Source organism: Halichondria panicea, chromosome 3, assembly GCF_963675165.1.
Source record: "Halichondria panicea chromosome 3, odHalPani1.1, whole genome shotgun sequence".
NCBI lineage: Eukaryota > Metazoa > Porifera > Demospongiae > Suberitida > Halichondriidae > Halichondria > Halichondria panicea.
This window is the reverse complement of record NC_087379.1, coordinates 6,798,162-6,813,523: the sequence shown is the minus strand read 5'-3', so window position 1 is coordinate 6,813,523 and position 15,362 is coordinate 6,798,162. Positions and strand designations below refer to the sequence as shown.

Genomic DNA, 15,362 nt, shown 5'->3' with positions numbered 1-15,362 from the left:
GTGTGGTGTGTGAGGGGGGGAGGGTGTGAAATGCATGGCACGCTGAAATTAATTGCCATGGGACTGTAAAAAGGACTTTACAATTAGTACTTCCTACATTTAAAACATAACACATGGAAATTTAATCACCCATACTTAATTAGATAGTGTCCATACTGTATTGCCTTGGGAGGAACAAAATAACTTTTAGACATTTGATTAACCAGAAAAAAGTGATCAATGTAAACTACAATTAATTAGCAATTAGCAGCCGTTTACTTACCACCTTCTCTGGTCTTTACTACAAGCTCAACTTTTCTTAGGGCTGCATTTTCCTTGTCCTCATCACTGACTCCATTATGGGTAATGATCCTAAAAGTGAAAGGTGTCACAGGCCGCAAACCAGTTAGTCGGAATGTTATTTTTGGTGATGACGCAGTGAAAGACAATCTCCTAGGAGTGTCAGGTAAAATGTGGTCGGGATCAAAGATCTGATATGTGTAGTAGAAGTCATCTCTTCCGGTGACCTGAGGTCTGGTCCATTCAAGTGTAACACTAGTGGAAGTGATGGCGGTTGTTTTGAGGTCAGTTACTGGACCAGGGGGAGCTGTGAGGGGAGGGTCATCTCAATTAATGGAAATATAAGAGTTTTCTTTGAACTCACTTGTACACGTCACTCCAGGGCCTTCGTTAGTGTCCTCATCTCTGAAGAATTCATCCAGACAGCTGCAAATTTCAGCACCCTCCACATCCATTGCTGTGTTCATTGGACAATCTAGACAAGTGCCTTGGTCATCAGTCCGAGAGCGATAGGTTCCAGAAGGGCATTCTATTGTGGAATAAATGAATTGCATGCATGAAAACAATTACTCAATAGAATACCTTCACATCGATGTGTTCCATTGGCATTCATGATCAATCTGTACCCAGCATCACACTCACACCTTACGTTGCGCTCACATCCTTCATCACCAGTAGTTCCATCAGTGGCACTGTGAGCTCTGAAGGTGAGAGAGGTGGTGGGGTGAGAGTTGGGAGCACAGCAAGCCATGCCCTCGTTTGGTGGAGAGCCGCTAGGGGGACGAACAAGCTCAGGATAGTTGACCAGTCCATCTTGTCGTTCCTTACAAGGTGTGTAGTAGAAGTAGATTCGGTTAATTTGGCCACAATTTCCAGAGTCTCTGATGCCAAAATGGAATCCATTGGTTCTCGAGGAGGAGGGAGAAGTAATGGTAAGAGTTCTTGTATCTGAAACAGTTACACTGCTCTCTGACTGATCCAATCGAGATGTTGTCCTCTCTGTTCCTGTTCCAAACAACGGAGTGGAGAGATAATTGCGTTTGTCTGTTCGGACACTCTCTGAGGCAATGCTGTTTGTGTCATATCTGTATAGATCTGCAAAGTTATTCACGCAGGGACTAGATCTACTACACTGAGTGAATCTGAAGGAGACATTGAGATAGATCTCTGTTGGTAGACCCCCACCAAGGGTAGTACTTCCTGGGGGGTATTTGATGTGAGGGGAGAACACCCAGTTGTCTTGAGCTCCCAATGTATAGGCACACACTCTCAAACCACGCTGACAGATACCACCTCGATCCTCCCACTGATCAGCCACTGTCTGCAATGAAAGAAAGGATACTTAATTACATAAATATCGCTACATTTTGTCTCACCGACACATCTCCATCATTATCAAACTCTCTGCTGAGGAACACTGGCCCCACCAAGCTCTCGTAGTCATAAGAGTCAAACATCAGCTCCCACTCCGGGGGAGGGATGTGATCAGGTGAAAATCTGGAGCTAGTTCGACATTGGTCAGTGGACGAGGTGACCAAGCGATCCTCTGGTGCACAGTTGTCAACACCCTGGCTAATGCAGTAACCATGGGGATCTGATGGTTGACATATTGGAACCAGTGCAGACACTTGCACCACCAGAGCAGCAGAAACAGCAAGAATCCACAAATTCATCACTGTCATAGCCTAGCTAGCCTGCTGTAGATATATATATATAGATCTACCACTGAATAAATGTATGGAATGGAACTTTCTATAGATCTATAGATCTAGCATTTTTTAATATCATATCAAAGAGCTGTGCTTTTACTGACCTAAAGCCATGTGACAATGGGACTGTCCCTATATCAAAGAAATATGTACATTATGTATTGAACAATAATTATGTGGTTACCAATTCACCACATTGGTGTCCTGAGATAATAATTATAGAGCACAAAAATAGAGGCATGTAGACAGGGCAAAATAGTACTTTTCATGTATTTTAGTTCAAACTTTGTCAGTTACTAGTCTAGATCTACTACGCCAGTTTCAGTTTCTATGCTGAGTACATTTTTTATTCAAGTTCTATATAATTATGCACAATAGAGTAGTCCTGGCAGAGCTGCTTCCCAGTGCAGTAGGCTGCATGACGATTCAATCGAATAACTTTATCTCCTCTGTCTTATCTCCCATCATGATCAGGCTCACACAACAAATTTTCAATTTGTCGGGTCCGTTACAATTTCCGATCCTCCTTGCTTGGCAACAATCAGTTAAATCCGCCCGAAATATTAATCTATTATCGCCTTCACCGATATCACTCAGTTGTACATTAGAGCCGTTTCGAAACAATTCCATTTATTTCAGGTAAATGGAGATGGAAATTGGTCAGGGTTGATGCATTTCAACTGTGTCTCTTTTAAGACTGTTACAGAGGACAGGAGCAGCCAGATCTAGAGTGACATGCTGCAGAGGGCTATGCAGAGTGAGGTGGAGTCTTTGCATGGATGGACAAGCCGAGGCACACGTATACTTGAACACTTCACCTTCATTGTCACACGCAGGGGCTGCAGGAGGGGAAGGGGATTTAAATGATTAATGCACAACAAATATTATAATGATCAAATGTAGTTGTACCATGGATATCAAGGGTAGATCTATATTGGATTTGTACCCAAGGGCAGGGCCGTAAGAACCAGGGGGGGCTGAGTTGCCCCCCCCCACTCTGAAAACCAGGGGGGCAGGGCCCTCCTGGTTCAGACAGTGAAATGGGGTGGGGCTCCTCTGCAGAGTCCAGCAGATCCACGAGACACAGTCCTGATATTATAGTAATTATCTATATAATGCATGTGGTTTGTTGCAACTAAAGTAAGTTGATCCACATACAGCTGAAATTTATACAGCTAGAGCTCACTATGGCACAATATTCATTCTTCAGTACCTCAGCCTGCTCATCATTGTCATGATTAAGAAGGTATAGGCGAACTAATAAGACCGTCTTCTCGATAAATCCCCAGCATCTATTCTTACTTTATATACACAAGTTGCTTCGCTTGAATTTGAAGCAGTTGCTCGTGACTTTGCTTCCACTAACACACGTCCAATAAACTATTTTGCTATAGCTCTCACATGCAGATTATTTCATTTATGTATCTTTAACATACAACTGCACAAGGCAGGGTAAACAAATCCAATACACATGTGCACGGTAAACGTAGTTATACATGGTACAGGTACTATGAAGCACCTATTGATAGAAGCAATTAGAAGCTGTCCCATTTACAACTGAGTAGTAAGTAGTCAACACTCGTTTTGATATATGTCGTCATCCCCATAACTTGCAGGACATGATGCTTGTGAAACTTTGTCTATGTATATAGGAAAAGCACTGAAAAGACCTAGCACAGAACCCTGAGGAACATGGCCATAATTACTGATAATACATGCATTCATGTAACACATGTATAATCCTTGCATGGCCCACCAAAATTAATGCAATGCTGAAAAATTCTGCAAACATTCTCATTGAATCGTTGGACGCTCTCACGTAGGGTACTGTGAATGCATGCATGTCACTGCAGCAGCTTCCCAATCAGATTGCAGCGTTCAAGTTCTGCAGCACTCTCTCCGAGTCCTAGCTGTAATCACCACGTTGGAGTCTATACATGTTTCTCATGCCCGCAAGACTGCATGTTCCAATTAAAAATATAGGAGAATTCAAAGCCCATCCACAAAAATTCAAAAAAGTTGCTGCAATTGCAAGTCAGTCGTACCATAGATAGTAGTATAGTATGATCGTATGAGAGCCTATACTTAGCAGATTTAAAGAAATTGAATTAAAATTATTGTATTGAAAATTGTTGCAATTTGATGCACATGTATAATACGTATAATGTGTTACATGTTAAAAGGAGAACAAACTTAAGTCAATGGATGATATAATTATATATTCGTAGCTACATGCACAAACACAGAAAGTTGAAAACGATAAAATTAATTGTGCTGCTAATTATAAAGGGAGAGAGTGAATGTTCAGTTACAGTGATAAATAGTCAGTTTTGGAAAATCAAACTGTAATGTTTGCACATATTCGGTGAAGGTTACCATCGTTGTTGGGCACAGTACAACAGTACAGTCCAGGGATTGCAGCTTCACCAGTGAATACATCAACCTTATTGAGTTGAACCATTTGAGAATCACGGTTGCGATACATTTCATTGGCTCCTTTACTACTTAATTGGACACCGTTGGGATCGTAACATTGTCCGATCCTTTGCATTCTGCAGCAATCCTTAATTTCTGTTGGGAAGATGAGAGCTTCAGCAGTTTCACCGATATCTTTGAGGGAGACACTACTGCCATTAGTAAAGGGTTCTCCTCTTAGCATGAACCCAGTAACCATGGCACCTAAGAATTAGGAGATATGTATGGTATACACAGCTTTGGTGTATTAAGGCTGCTTACAAATTGGTTGTGATCCACTCCACGCTCCATTGGTCTGACAGGTACGTGTAGAGGAGCCACTCAGAGTGTAGCCAGTGAAACAGGTGTAGGTAGCTGTACCTCCGCTAGCAGACACTCTTCCATTGAGAGGAGGGGGGAGATTGGAGCATTGTGGTGCTGGTATGGGAGAAAAGAGCTTCAGTAATAATTGTTATTTTTACATTGTACAATCAATGCAATTACAAGCACAACATAATTATTAGATCAATTTTACAACAGCTTATATTTAAGCCAACACCACCAAAATCACCTTGACAAGTTGGAGCATTTCCACTCCAAGTTCCATCGGTCTGACAGGAGCGTGTAACGAAGCCAACCAGATTACTACCAGTGTTACATCTGTAAAAGGCTATGCCCCTAAGGGTTCGTGTAGTTATCGTCACAGTTCCACCAGATGGATGAGATAGTTCAGGGCATTGTACTGTACGGCATGTTGGTGCAGTTCCACTCCACGCTCCATTGGTCTGACAGGTACGTGTAGAGGAGCCACTCAGAGTGTAGCCAGTGGAACAGGTGTAGGTAGCTGTACCTCCGCTAGCAGACACTCTTCCATTGAGAGGAGGGGGGAGAGTGGGGCATTGTGGTGCAGGTGCTGGTATGAGGGGTAAGACGTTGTTGAGTTTCAGTATTGTTATTTACATTTTACAATACAAAGACCGTGAGAAAACAATTACATTTAGCTTGTACACCAGCTTGTAGGAACAATGTAAAAAGCCATGACGACACTTGCCAACATTATAATCACCTTGACAAGTTGGAGCATTTTCACTCCAAGTTCCGCCGTTCTGACAGGTAATAAAAGAGGAGCCAATCAGATTATTACCAGTGTTACATCTGTAGAAGGCTATGCCTCCAAGGGCTCGTGAAAATATCGTCACAGTTCCACCAGATGGTTGAGGTAGTTCAGGGCATTGTAGTCCACCGCATGTTGGTGCAGTTCCACTCCACGCTCCATTGGTCTGACAGGTACGTGTAGAGGAGCCACTCAGAGTGTAGCCAGTGGAACAGGTGTAGGTAGCTGTACCTCCGCTAGCAGACACTCTTCCATTGAGAGGAGGGGGGAGAGTGGGGCATTGTGGTGCACGTGCTGATATGGGGAAAAGATATTGTTGAGCTTCAGTCATTGTCTATTTACACTGAAATCAAAATACAAGACAAACACAACATATTAGACTGTGAGAAAACAATTAAACATGTATATATTATAATTATGTTAAAAGCCGTGACTTGCCAACATCACAATCACCTTGACACGTTGGAGCATTTCCACTCCATACTCCAGATATAGGACAGGAACGTGTAGATGAGCCAATCAGATTATTGCCAGTGTTACATCTGTAGAAGGCTATGCCCCCAGGGGATAGTGAAGTTATCGTCACAGTTCCACCAGATGGTTGAAATAATAGAGGACATTGCACTGCATGGTGATTGAAATTAAAAGTAATTGTTTGGAGATTCAAATTATTGATAGATTTTACCGCATGTTGGTGTAGTTCCACTCCACGCTCCATTGGTCTGACAGGAACGTGTAGAGGAGCCACTCAGAGTGTAGCCAGTGGAACAGGTGTAAGTAGCTGTACCTCCGCTAGCAGACACTCTTCCATTGAGAGGAGGGGGGAGAGTGGGGCATTGTGGTGCACGTGCTGGTATGGGTGAAATATGTTGTTGAGCTTCAGTTGCTATTTACATTTTACAATACAGAGACTGTGAGAAAACAATTACATTTAACTTGTACACCAGCTTGTAGGAACAATGTAAAAAGCCATGACAACACTTGCCAACATCACAATCACCTTGACAAGTTGGAGGATTTCCACTCCATGTTCCATCAGTCTGACAGGAACGTGTAGAGAGGCCAATCAGATTATTGCCAGTGTTACATCTGTAGAAGGCTATGCCCCCAGGGGCTCGTGAAGAGATCGTCACAGTTCCACCAGATGGTTGAAATAATAGAGGACATTGTACTGCATGGTGGTTGAAATTAATTGTTTAAAGATTCCAATAATTAATAGAACTCACCGCATGTTGGTGTAGTTCCACTCCACGCTCCATTGGTCTGACAGGTACGTGTAGAGGAGCCACTCAGAGTGTAGCCAGTGGAACAGGTGTAAGTAGCTGTACCTCCGCTAGCAGACACTCTTCCATTGAGAGGAGGGGGGAGGGTTGGACATGGTCTCACTGCATATGAATACAAAGATCATGCTTCACAACTGTTTGAATTATTGGAAGGTTTCACACTCACCGCAAGTTGGAGCAGTTCCAGTCCATGTCCTGGATTGGCAGAGACGTGCATTGGAGCCCACCCTAGTGTAGCCAGGGTTACAGGTGTAGGTAGCAATGCTTCCAAGTATTGCAACATTTCCATTGACAGGATTTGTTAAGACTGGGCATGCTTGTGATTCTGCACAAGAGTACATTTAACAATTGTATAGTGGTGAGCATGATTGAGACTACTTTTAACACAAGAGCTGACCCAAAAACACAACATGTGATACGGACCTTGACAAGAAGGTGTGTTTCCACTCCAGGCACTTCCCTGTGATTCACAGCTGCGTGTGGATGCCCCCACAAGAGAGTAACCTTGGTTACAAGAATAGGTGGCAGTGCTACCAACAGCTGTTGAAGAAGCTGATACTCTTCCATTGGTCGGAGATGAAAGTGATAGGCAATTGTCAGGGGCTATAGGAAAAGTAATAATTAATGTGTTTGCCATTAATGCATATAAAGTCCATTCTTACTAGGTACAGTAGGGCATTGTACAGGAGGGGGACAAGTTCCAATCGGAGGGGGTGGGGGTGGAGGGCAGGTCGGGTCCGGATCTATCAGTGAAGAAAATAAATAGTTTAACAAACAAATTAATCAAGTTATAATGATACAAGACCAGTGGTAAATTGACTCACTAATAATGTTGATGAAGATGCTCTGTGTCACTCCCTTATCATCAGGAATATCACATCTGTAGCGACCAGTAGGGGAGAGGCTATCGTCCCTCTTGTTCAACCGAACCAATTGTTCCCCTATGTTCTGGTACAGTGAACTTCTGGAGAAGGAGCTGACAACACTGCCGTCAGGATAGTAGAACCGAGCGACAGAATTGCTGCAGCAGTTCTCATACTCAGTCACACACAGTAGACCGTCATCTCCCTCTCCAATGTCTGGTATCAGTACAGTATCGCCATCAGTGTATATCTTGCCATTCAGAAGAAATTTCACAGCTGCAAGGTGATGAATTATGTATGATATGAGTAATCGAAATTGAAGCACTAACTTACGTGGATCTGGTGTACATGGACAAGGGGGTGGGGGTGGGGGTGGGGGAAGTTCTGTTGGACAAGGGGGCGAAGTAGTAGTGGTAATGCTACCACGAGGTACACTTTGAGGAAAGCTATAGTCTCCGAACCCAGCTCTTGTCTTTGCTCTTACCTGTAGAGGTCACAGGAGTTGATTTAAGCGTATATAGTTGATAGAGCGCTAACAAAGAGCTACAAAATGCATATTTAGCTATAGAGGATGGCCCTTTCAAAATCACTATTGTACGACAGAGGGACTCCAATTAAAGGCATCCCATGCTATAAAGTTACAGGCCTGTTTTGGTATGAATTAGCTCACCTCAACTTGAATGGAATCTTGCAGGCGGCTGAGATCAGTATCACTTATGATGTGATAGCTCTCTGAAGCTTCCTTGTTGACACTTTCTGACCTTAAGAAAGAGTCACTAACTTGACTTCATAGCCGGTAATAATGCCGTTTGGATTCTGAGGAGGTCCCCACACCACTACCTCGGTGAACACCCTGACATCTCTCGGTGCACTCGGTACTGTGTGTGTGGTGTGTATGGTGTGTGGGGGGGGGGGCAAGTGTGAAATGCATGGCACGCTGAAATTAATTGCCATGGGACTGTAAAAAGCACTTTACAATTAGTACTTCCTATATTTAAAAACATAACATGGAAATTTGATCACCATAGCTGTATTGCCTTGGGAGGCACAAACTAACTTTTAGACATTTAATTAACCAGAGAAAAGTGATCAATGAAAAAACTACAATTAATTAGCAAATTAGCAGCAGTTTACTTACCACCTTCTCTGGTCTTTATTACAAGCTCAACTTTTCTCAAGGCTGCATTTTCCTTGTCCTCATCACTGACTCCATTATGGGTAATGATTCTAAACGTGAAAGGTGTCACAGGCCGCAAACGATCTTCAGTGTATGTTATTTTTGGTGATGATGCAGTGAAAGACAATCTCCTAGGAGTGTCAGGTAAAATGTGGTCGGGATCAAAGATCTGATATGTGTAGTAGAAGTCATCTCTTCCGATGACCTCAGGTCTGGTCCATTCGAGTGTAACACTAGTGGAAGTGTTGGCGGTTGTTTTGAGGTCAGTTACTGGACCAGGGGGAGCTGTGAGGGGAGGGTCATCTCAACTTAAACACTGCCAGTAACAGTAATTCAATGTAAGTAAGATATTTTTTTTAACTCACTTGTACAATCCACTCCAGGGCCTTCGTTAGTGTCCTCGTCTCTAAAGAATCCATTTATACAGCTACAAATTGGAGCAAACTCCAGATCTAATGCTGTTTTCTTAGGGCAAAAGGCGCAGCTCTCTTGGAAACCAGTCAGAGAGCGATAAGTTCCAGCAGGGCAACCTATGTGGACACTTATATGAATTGCGTGGCATAAATAACTCAGTTATACGTACCTTGACATCCTGTTCCATCTACATTCAGTCTGTACCCAGCATCACACTCACACCTTACGTTGCGCTCACATCCTTCATCACCAGTAGTTCCATCAGTGGCACTGTGAGCTCTGAAGGTGAGAGAGGGGGTGGGGTGAGAGTTGGGAGCACAGCAAGCCATGCCCTCGTTTGGTGGAAAGCCATTGGGGGCACGAACAAGCTCAGGATAGTTGACCAGTCCATCTTGTCATTCTTTACAAGGTGTGTAGTAGAAGTAGATTCGGTTAATTTGGCCACAATTTCCAGAGTCTCTGATGCCAAAATGGAATCCATTGGTTCTCGAGGAGGAGGGAGAAGTAATGGTAAGAGTTCTAGTATCTGAAACAGTCCCACTGCTTCCTGTTTGATCCAATAGAGATGTTGTCATCTCTGTTCCTTTTCCAAAAAATGGACTGTTAACGTAATATCTTTTGTCTGTTCGGACACTCTCTGAGGCAATGCTGTTTGTGTCATATCTGAATAGATCAGCAAAGTTATTCACACAGGCACCATTACACTGAGTGAATCTGAAGGAAACTTTTAGGTAGATCTCTGTTGGTAGACCCCCACCAAGGGTAGTACTTCCTGGGGGGTATTTGATGTGAGGGGAAAACACCCAGTTGTCTTGAGCTCCCAACTCATAGGCACACACTCTCAAACCACGTTGACAGACACCACCTCGATCCTCCCACTTATCAGCCACTGCCTGCAATGAAGGAAAAGATACTTAATTAAACAAATATTGCTACATTTTGTCTCACCGACACATCTCCATCATTGTCAAACTCTCTGCTGAGGAACACTGGCCCCACCAAGCTCTCGTAGTCATAAGAGTCAAACATCAGCTCCCACTCCGGGGGAATTAGGATGTCATTGTGATCAGGTGTAAATCGGAAACTGGTGTGACATAGGTCAATTGGTGAGGAGACCAATCGATCGTCTGGTGCACAGTTGTCAACACCCTGGCTGTCAATGCAGTAACCATGAGGATCTGGTGGTTGACAGTGTTGGCTGTAGACCAAGGCTGCCAATGTTAGGCAAAGAATGACACTCCAGTGAATCATCTTGCACTGCATGCAAATGCAAAAGTTTACTGCACAAATGAGTTTTATGGTCATTCTCCCTCGGGGTAGATTGTACGCCCACAGCGTCAGGTCGGGGTGATGGGTATAAACCCCCTGATCCCAAAAAATTAATGCAGCTTATTAGCCTCGAGACCAGGCCGATTAAAATACGTATTTTAATCGGCCTGGTCTCGAGGCTACCAACTTATGGACGCTCTCAAGCCTCGATTCCAGGCGGATCTTGAATCGAGGCTACAGCCCAATGCAAGTTCTGCAGCACTCTTCCCGAGTCCCGCGTAACTCACCACGTTGTAGAGTCTACTTATCATCTAGAGCTACAATAAATATTATGTTTCTTATGCCGGCAAGACATTTGCACACTGTTCCAATTTAATTTAAAGCAGATCCACAAAATACAAAAAAATTTGGTGCCAAGTCTGTTGTACCGTAGATAGTAGTATAGTATGGCCGTACGAGAGCCTTTACTTAGCAGATTTAAAGAATTCGAATTATTATTATTGCATTGATACTTTTTAATTGTGGCAATTGATGCACATTCATGTATAATACATATAATAATGTTACATGTTTAAAAGGAGAACGAACTCAAGTTAATGATTATTCGTAGCTACATTCACAAACACAGAAAGTTCAAAACGATAAAATTAATTGTGCTGCTAATTATAAAGGGAGAGAGTGAATGTTCAGTTACAGTGATAAATAGTCAGTTTTGGCAAATCAAGGTGTAATGTTTGCACATATTCGATGAAGGTTACCATCGTTGTTGGGCACAGTACAACAGTACATTCCAGGGATTGCAGCTTGACCAGTGAATACATCAACCTTGTTGAGTCGAACAAGTTGAGAATCACGGTTGCGATACATTTCATTCCTGGCTGCTCTAGTCCCCAATTCAACACCGTTGGGATCGTAACATTGTCCGATCCTTTGCACTCTGCAGCAATCCTTAATTTCTGTTCGGAAGATGAGAGCTTCATCAGTTTCACCGATATCTTCGAGGGAGACACTACTGGTATTAGTAAAGGTTTCTCCTCTTAGCATGAATCCAGTGGCACCTAAGAATTAGGACAAATATGGTATACACAACACTTTGTGGTATTGAGGCTGCTTACAAGTTGGTTGTGATGCACTCCAAACTCCATTGGTCAGACAGGTCCGCCTTGAAGAGCCACTCAGAGTGTAGCCAGGGTTACAAGTGTAGATGGCGAGACTTCCTATAGCTCTTGAAGGAGATAATACTCCTCCATTAGTGGGAGTAGGTAGGACCAGACATTGCACTGTAGGTAACGAATTCGAAAGAGTGAGAGGATAGAACAGCATAAAATACAACAAGCGCAATTAATACCTTGTTGGCAAGTAGGTGCATTTCCACTCCACCGCCCACTAGATACACAGGTACGTGTAGAGGAACCACTCAGAGTGTAGCCAGTGGAACAGGTGTAGGTAGCTGTACCTCCACTAGCAGACACTCTTCCATTGAGAGGAGGGAGGAGGGTGGGGCATTGTGGTGCTGGTATATGGGAGAAAAGAGCTTCAGTAATATTTTTACATTGTACAATCAATGCAATACAAGCACAGCATAATTATTAGATCATATTTAAGCCAACACCACCAAAATCACCTTGACAAGTTGGAGCATTTCCACTCCAAGTTCCGCCGTCCTGACAGGTAATAAAAGAGGGTCCAATCAGATTACCAGTGTTACACCTGTAGAAGGCTATGCCCCTCCCAGGGGTTCGTGAATTTATCGTCACAGTTCCACCAGAAGGTTGAGATAGTTCAGGGCATTGTAGTCCACCGCATGTTGGTGCAGTTCCACTCCACGCTCCATTGGTCTGACAGGTACGTGTAGAGGAGCCACTCAGAGTGTATCCAGTGTTACAAGTGTAGGTAGCTGTACCTCCGCTAGCAGACACTCTTCCATTGAGAGGAGGGGGGAGAGTGGGGCATTGTGGTGCACGTGCTGGTATGGGGGGGAAAGATGTTGTTGAGTTCATTGTCTATTTACAAAATACAAGAAAAACCATATTAGACTGTGAGAAAACAATTGAACAGCTTGAAGTGTACAATGTTAAAAGCCATGATAACACTTTGCCAACATCACAATCACCTTGACAAGTTGGAGCATTTCCATTCCATGTTCCATCGGTCTGACAGGAACGTGTAACGGAGCCAACCAGATTATTACCAATGTTACATCTGTAGAAGGCTATGCCCCTAGGGGCTCGTGTAGTTATCGTCACAGTTCCACCAGATGGATGAGATAGTTCAGGGCATTGTACTCCACCGCATGTTGGTGCAGTTCCACTCCACGCTCCATTGGTCTGACAGGTACGTGTAGAGGAGCCACTCAGAGTGTAGCCAGTGAAACAAGTGTAGGTAGCTGTACCTCCGCTAGCAGACACTCTTCCATTGAGAGGAGGGGGGAGAGTGGGGCATTGTGGTGCACGTGCTGGTATGGGGGGGAAAGATGTTGTTGAGTTCATTGTCTATTTACAAAATACAAGAAAAACCATATTAGACTGTGAGAAAACAATTGAACAGCTTGAAGTGTACAATGTTAAAAGCCATGATAACACTTTGCCAACATCACAATCACCTTGACAAGTTGGAGCATTTCCATTCCATGTTCCATCGGTCTGACAGGAACGTGTAACGGAGCCAACCAGATTATTACCAATGTTACATCTGTAGAAGGCTATGCCCCTAGGGGCTCGTGTAGTTATCGTCACAGTTCCACCAGATGGATGAGATAGTTCAGGGCATTGTACTCCACCGCATGTTGGTGCAGTTCCACTCCACGCTCCATTGGTCTGACAGGTACGTGTAGAGGAACCACTCAGAGTGTAGCCAGTGGAACAAGTGTAGGTAGCTGTGCCTCCGCTAGCAGACACTCTTCCATTGAGAGGAGGGGGGAGAGTGGGGCATTGTGGTGCTGGTATGGGGGGAAAGAAGTTGTTGAGTTTCAGTATTGCTATTTACATTTTACAATACAAAGACCGTGAGAAAACAATTACATTTAGCTTGTACACCAGCTTGTAGGAACATAAAAAGGCATGAGATTGACAACACTTGCCAACATCACAATCACCTTGACAAGTTGGAGCATTTCCACTCCATGTTCCATCGGTTTGACAGGAACGTGTAGAGGAGCCAATCAAATTATTGCCAGTATTACATCTGTAGAAGGCTCTGCCCCCAGGGGCTCGTGAAGTTATTGTCACAGTTCCACCAGATGGTTGAAATAATAGAGGACATTGTACTGCATGGTGGTTGCAATTAATTGTTTGAAGAATCCAATAATAAATAGAACTCACCGCATGTTGGTGTAGTTCCACTCCATGCTCCATTGGTCTGACAGGTACGTGTAGAGGAGCCCCTCAGAGTGTAGCCAGTGGAACAGGTGTAGGTAGCTGTCCTATCTCCACTAGCAGACACTCTTCCATTGAGAGGATGGGGGAGGGTTGGACATGGTCTCACTGCATATGAATACAAAGATCATCCTTCACAACTGTTTGCATTATATGGAAGGTTTCACACTCACCGCAAGTTGGAGCAGTTCCAGTCCATGTTCTGGATTGGGATTGGCAGAGGCGTGCGTTGGAGCCCACCCTAGTATAGCCAGGGTTACAGGTGTAAGTAGCAATGCTTCCAAGTATTGCAACATTTCCATTGACAGGATTTGTTAAGACTGGGCATGCTTGTGATTCTGCGACAAGAGTACATGTAACAATTGTATAGTGGTGAGCATGATTGAGACTACTTTTATACTAGCTTACCTGGACGGCATATTGCAACAGATTCACTCCACTGCCCATTAGACAAACAGGTCTGCCTTGATGATCCACTCAAAGTGTAGCCAGGGTTACAGATATAGGTAGCAATCCCTCCGGAAGATCTTGAAGACACAAGCACCCTTCCATTAGTGGGACTAGTCAGATTGGGACACTCCCGTACTGCAGCAATAGAATAGGGCATATCAAACAACACAAGAGCTGACCCAAAAACACAACATGTGACACAACATGTGATACAGACCTTGACAAGAAGGTGTGTTTCCGCTCCATGCACTTCCCTGTGATTCACAGCTGCGTGTGGAGGCCCCCACAAGAGAGTAACCTTGGTTACAAGAATAGGTGGCAGTGCTACCAACAGCTGTTGAAGAAGCTGATACTCTTCCATTGGTCGGAGATGAAAGTGATAGGCAATTGTCAGGGGCTATAGGAAAAGTAATAATTAATGTGTCTGCCATTAATGCATATGAAGCCCATTCTTACTAGGTACAGTAGGGCATTGTATGGGAGGGGGACACGTTCCAATCGGAGGGGGTGGGGGTGGAGGGCAGATCAGGTCCGGATCTATCAGTGAAGAAAATAAATAGTTTAACAAACAAGTTATAATGATACAAGACCAGTGGTGAATTGACTCACTAATAATGTTGATGAAGATGCTCAGTGTCACTCCCTTATCATCAGGAATATCACATCTGTAGCGACCAGTAGGGGAGAGGCTACCGTCCCTCTTGTTCAACCGAACCAGCTGCTCCCCTATGTTCTGGTACAGTGAACTTCTGGAGAAGGAGCTGACAAGACTGCCGTCGGGATAGTAGAACCGAGCGACAGAATTGCTGCAGCAGTTCTCATACTCAGTCACACACAGTAGACCGTCATCTCCCTCTCCAATGTCTGGTATCAGTACAGTATCGCCATCAGTGTATATCTTGCCATTCAGAAGAAATTTCACAGCTGCACAAGTGATGAACTATGTATGATATGAGTAATCGAATTGAAGCACTAA

At 43.8% G+C, this 15,362-nt stretch overlaps 4 protein-coding genes across 7 annotated transcripts in view; all 4 read right to left on the bottom strand.

The window, feature by feature from the left end:
• LOC135333950 (sushi, von Willebrand factor type A, EGF and pentraxin domain-containing protein 1-like) overlaps nt 1-15,362 on the bottom strand; it is a 39,599-nt gene that overhangs the window by 21,271 nt on the left and 2,966 nt on the right. For all 4 annotated transcript variants that reach the window (XM_064528976.1, XM_064528977.1, XM_064528978.1 and 1 more), the window contains exons 8-9: nt 14,996-15,310; nt 14,843-14,923 (exon numbers count right to left, since the gene is read on the bottom strand). In XM_064528976.1, coding sequence (XP_064385046.1) covers nt 14,843-14,923; nt 14,996-15,310 — 396 coding nt within the window. The remainder of the gene's footprint in view (nt 1-14,842; nt 14,924-14,995; nt 15,311-15,362) is intronic.
• LOC135333051 (complement factor B-like) lies at nt 4,088-5,887 on the bottom strand. The gene is made up of 3 exons (XM_064527984.1): nt 5,509-5,887; nt 4,252-4,667; nt 4,088-4,205 (listed from the first exon to the last, which is right to left on the bottom strand). The coding sequence occupies exons 1-2, from the start codon at nt 5,885-5,887 to the stop codon at nt 4,327-4,329; spliced, it is 720 nt and encodes a 239-aa protein (XP_064384054.1). The 3' UTR covers nt 4,088-4,205; nt 4,252-4,326.
• On the bottom strand, nt 6,454-8,258 carry LOC135333050 (sushi, von Willebrand factor type A, EGF and pentraxin domain-containing protein 1-like). The gene is made up of 9 exons (XM_064527983.1): nt 8,250-8,258; nt 8,036-8,186; nt 7,664-7,978; nt 7,502-7,582; nt 7,263-7,442; nt 7,006-7,164; nt 6,783-6,941; nt 6,557-6,727; nt 6,454-6,467 (listed from the first exon to the last, which is right to left on the bottom strand). Exons 1-9 carry the CDS (start codon nt 8,256-8,258, stop codon nt 6,454-6,456), a joined length of 1,239 nt encoding a protein of 412 aa, XP_064384053.1.
• LOC135333049 (ephrin type-B receptor 2-like) lies at nt 8,056-9,622 on the bottom strand. Its single transcript, XM_064527982.1, has 5 exons — nt 9,463-9,622; nt 9,245-9,409; nt 8,841-9,164; nt 8,373-8,580; nt 8,056-8,186 (listed from the first exon to the last, which is right to left on the bottom strand). The coding sequence occupies exons 1-4, from the start codon at nt 9,620-9,622 to the stop codon at nt 8,465-8,467; spliced, it is 765 nt and encodes a 254-aa protein (XP_064384052.1). The 3' UTR covers nt 8,056-8,186; nt 8,373-8,464.

Excerpts from the sequence above, each read along its gene's own strand:
- LOC135333050 (XM_064527983.1), bottom strand. Across the intron at positions 7,979-8,035 it reads TCCATGTACACCAGATCCAC|CTGTGAAATTTCTTCTGAAT; the intron begins GTAAGTTAGTGC and ends ATCACCTTGCAG. Across the intron at positions 6,942-7,005 it reads TGGAACTGCTCCAACTTGCG|TGAGACCATGTCCAACCCTC; the intron begins GTGAGTGTGAAA and ends ATTCATATGCAG.
- LOC135333049 (XM_064527982.1), bottom strand. The coding sequence starts at position 9,622 with ATGGCTTGCTGTGCTCCCAACTCTCACCCCACCCCCTCTCTCACCTTC. Across the intron at positions 9,410-9,462 it reads AGATGGAACAGGATGTCAAG|GTTGCCCTGCTGGAACTTAT; the intron begins GTACGTATAACT and ends GTGTCCACATAG. Across the intron at positions 8,581-8,840 it reads AATAAAGACCAGAGAAGGTG|TACCGAGTGCACCGAGAGAT; the intron begins GTAAGTAAACTG and ends CCACACACACAG.
- LOC135333051 (XM_064527984.1), bottom strand. The coding sequence starts at position 5,887 with ATGACTGAAGCTCAACAATATCTTTTCCCCATATCAGCACGTGCACCA. Across the intron at positions 4,668-5,508 it reads AAATGCTCCAACTTGTCAAG|GTGCCATGGTTACTGGGTTC; the intron begins GTGATTATAATG and ends CCTAATTCTTAG.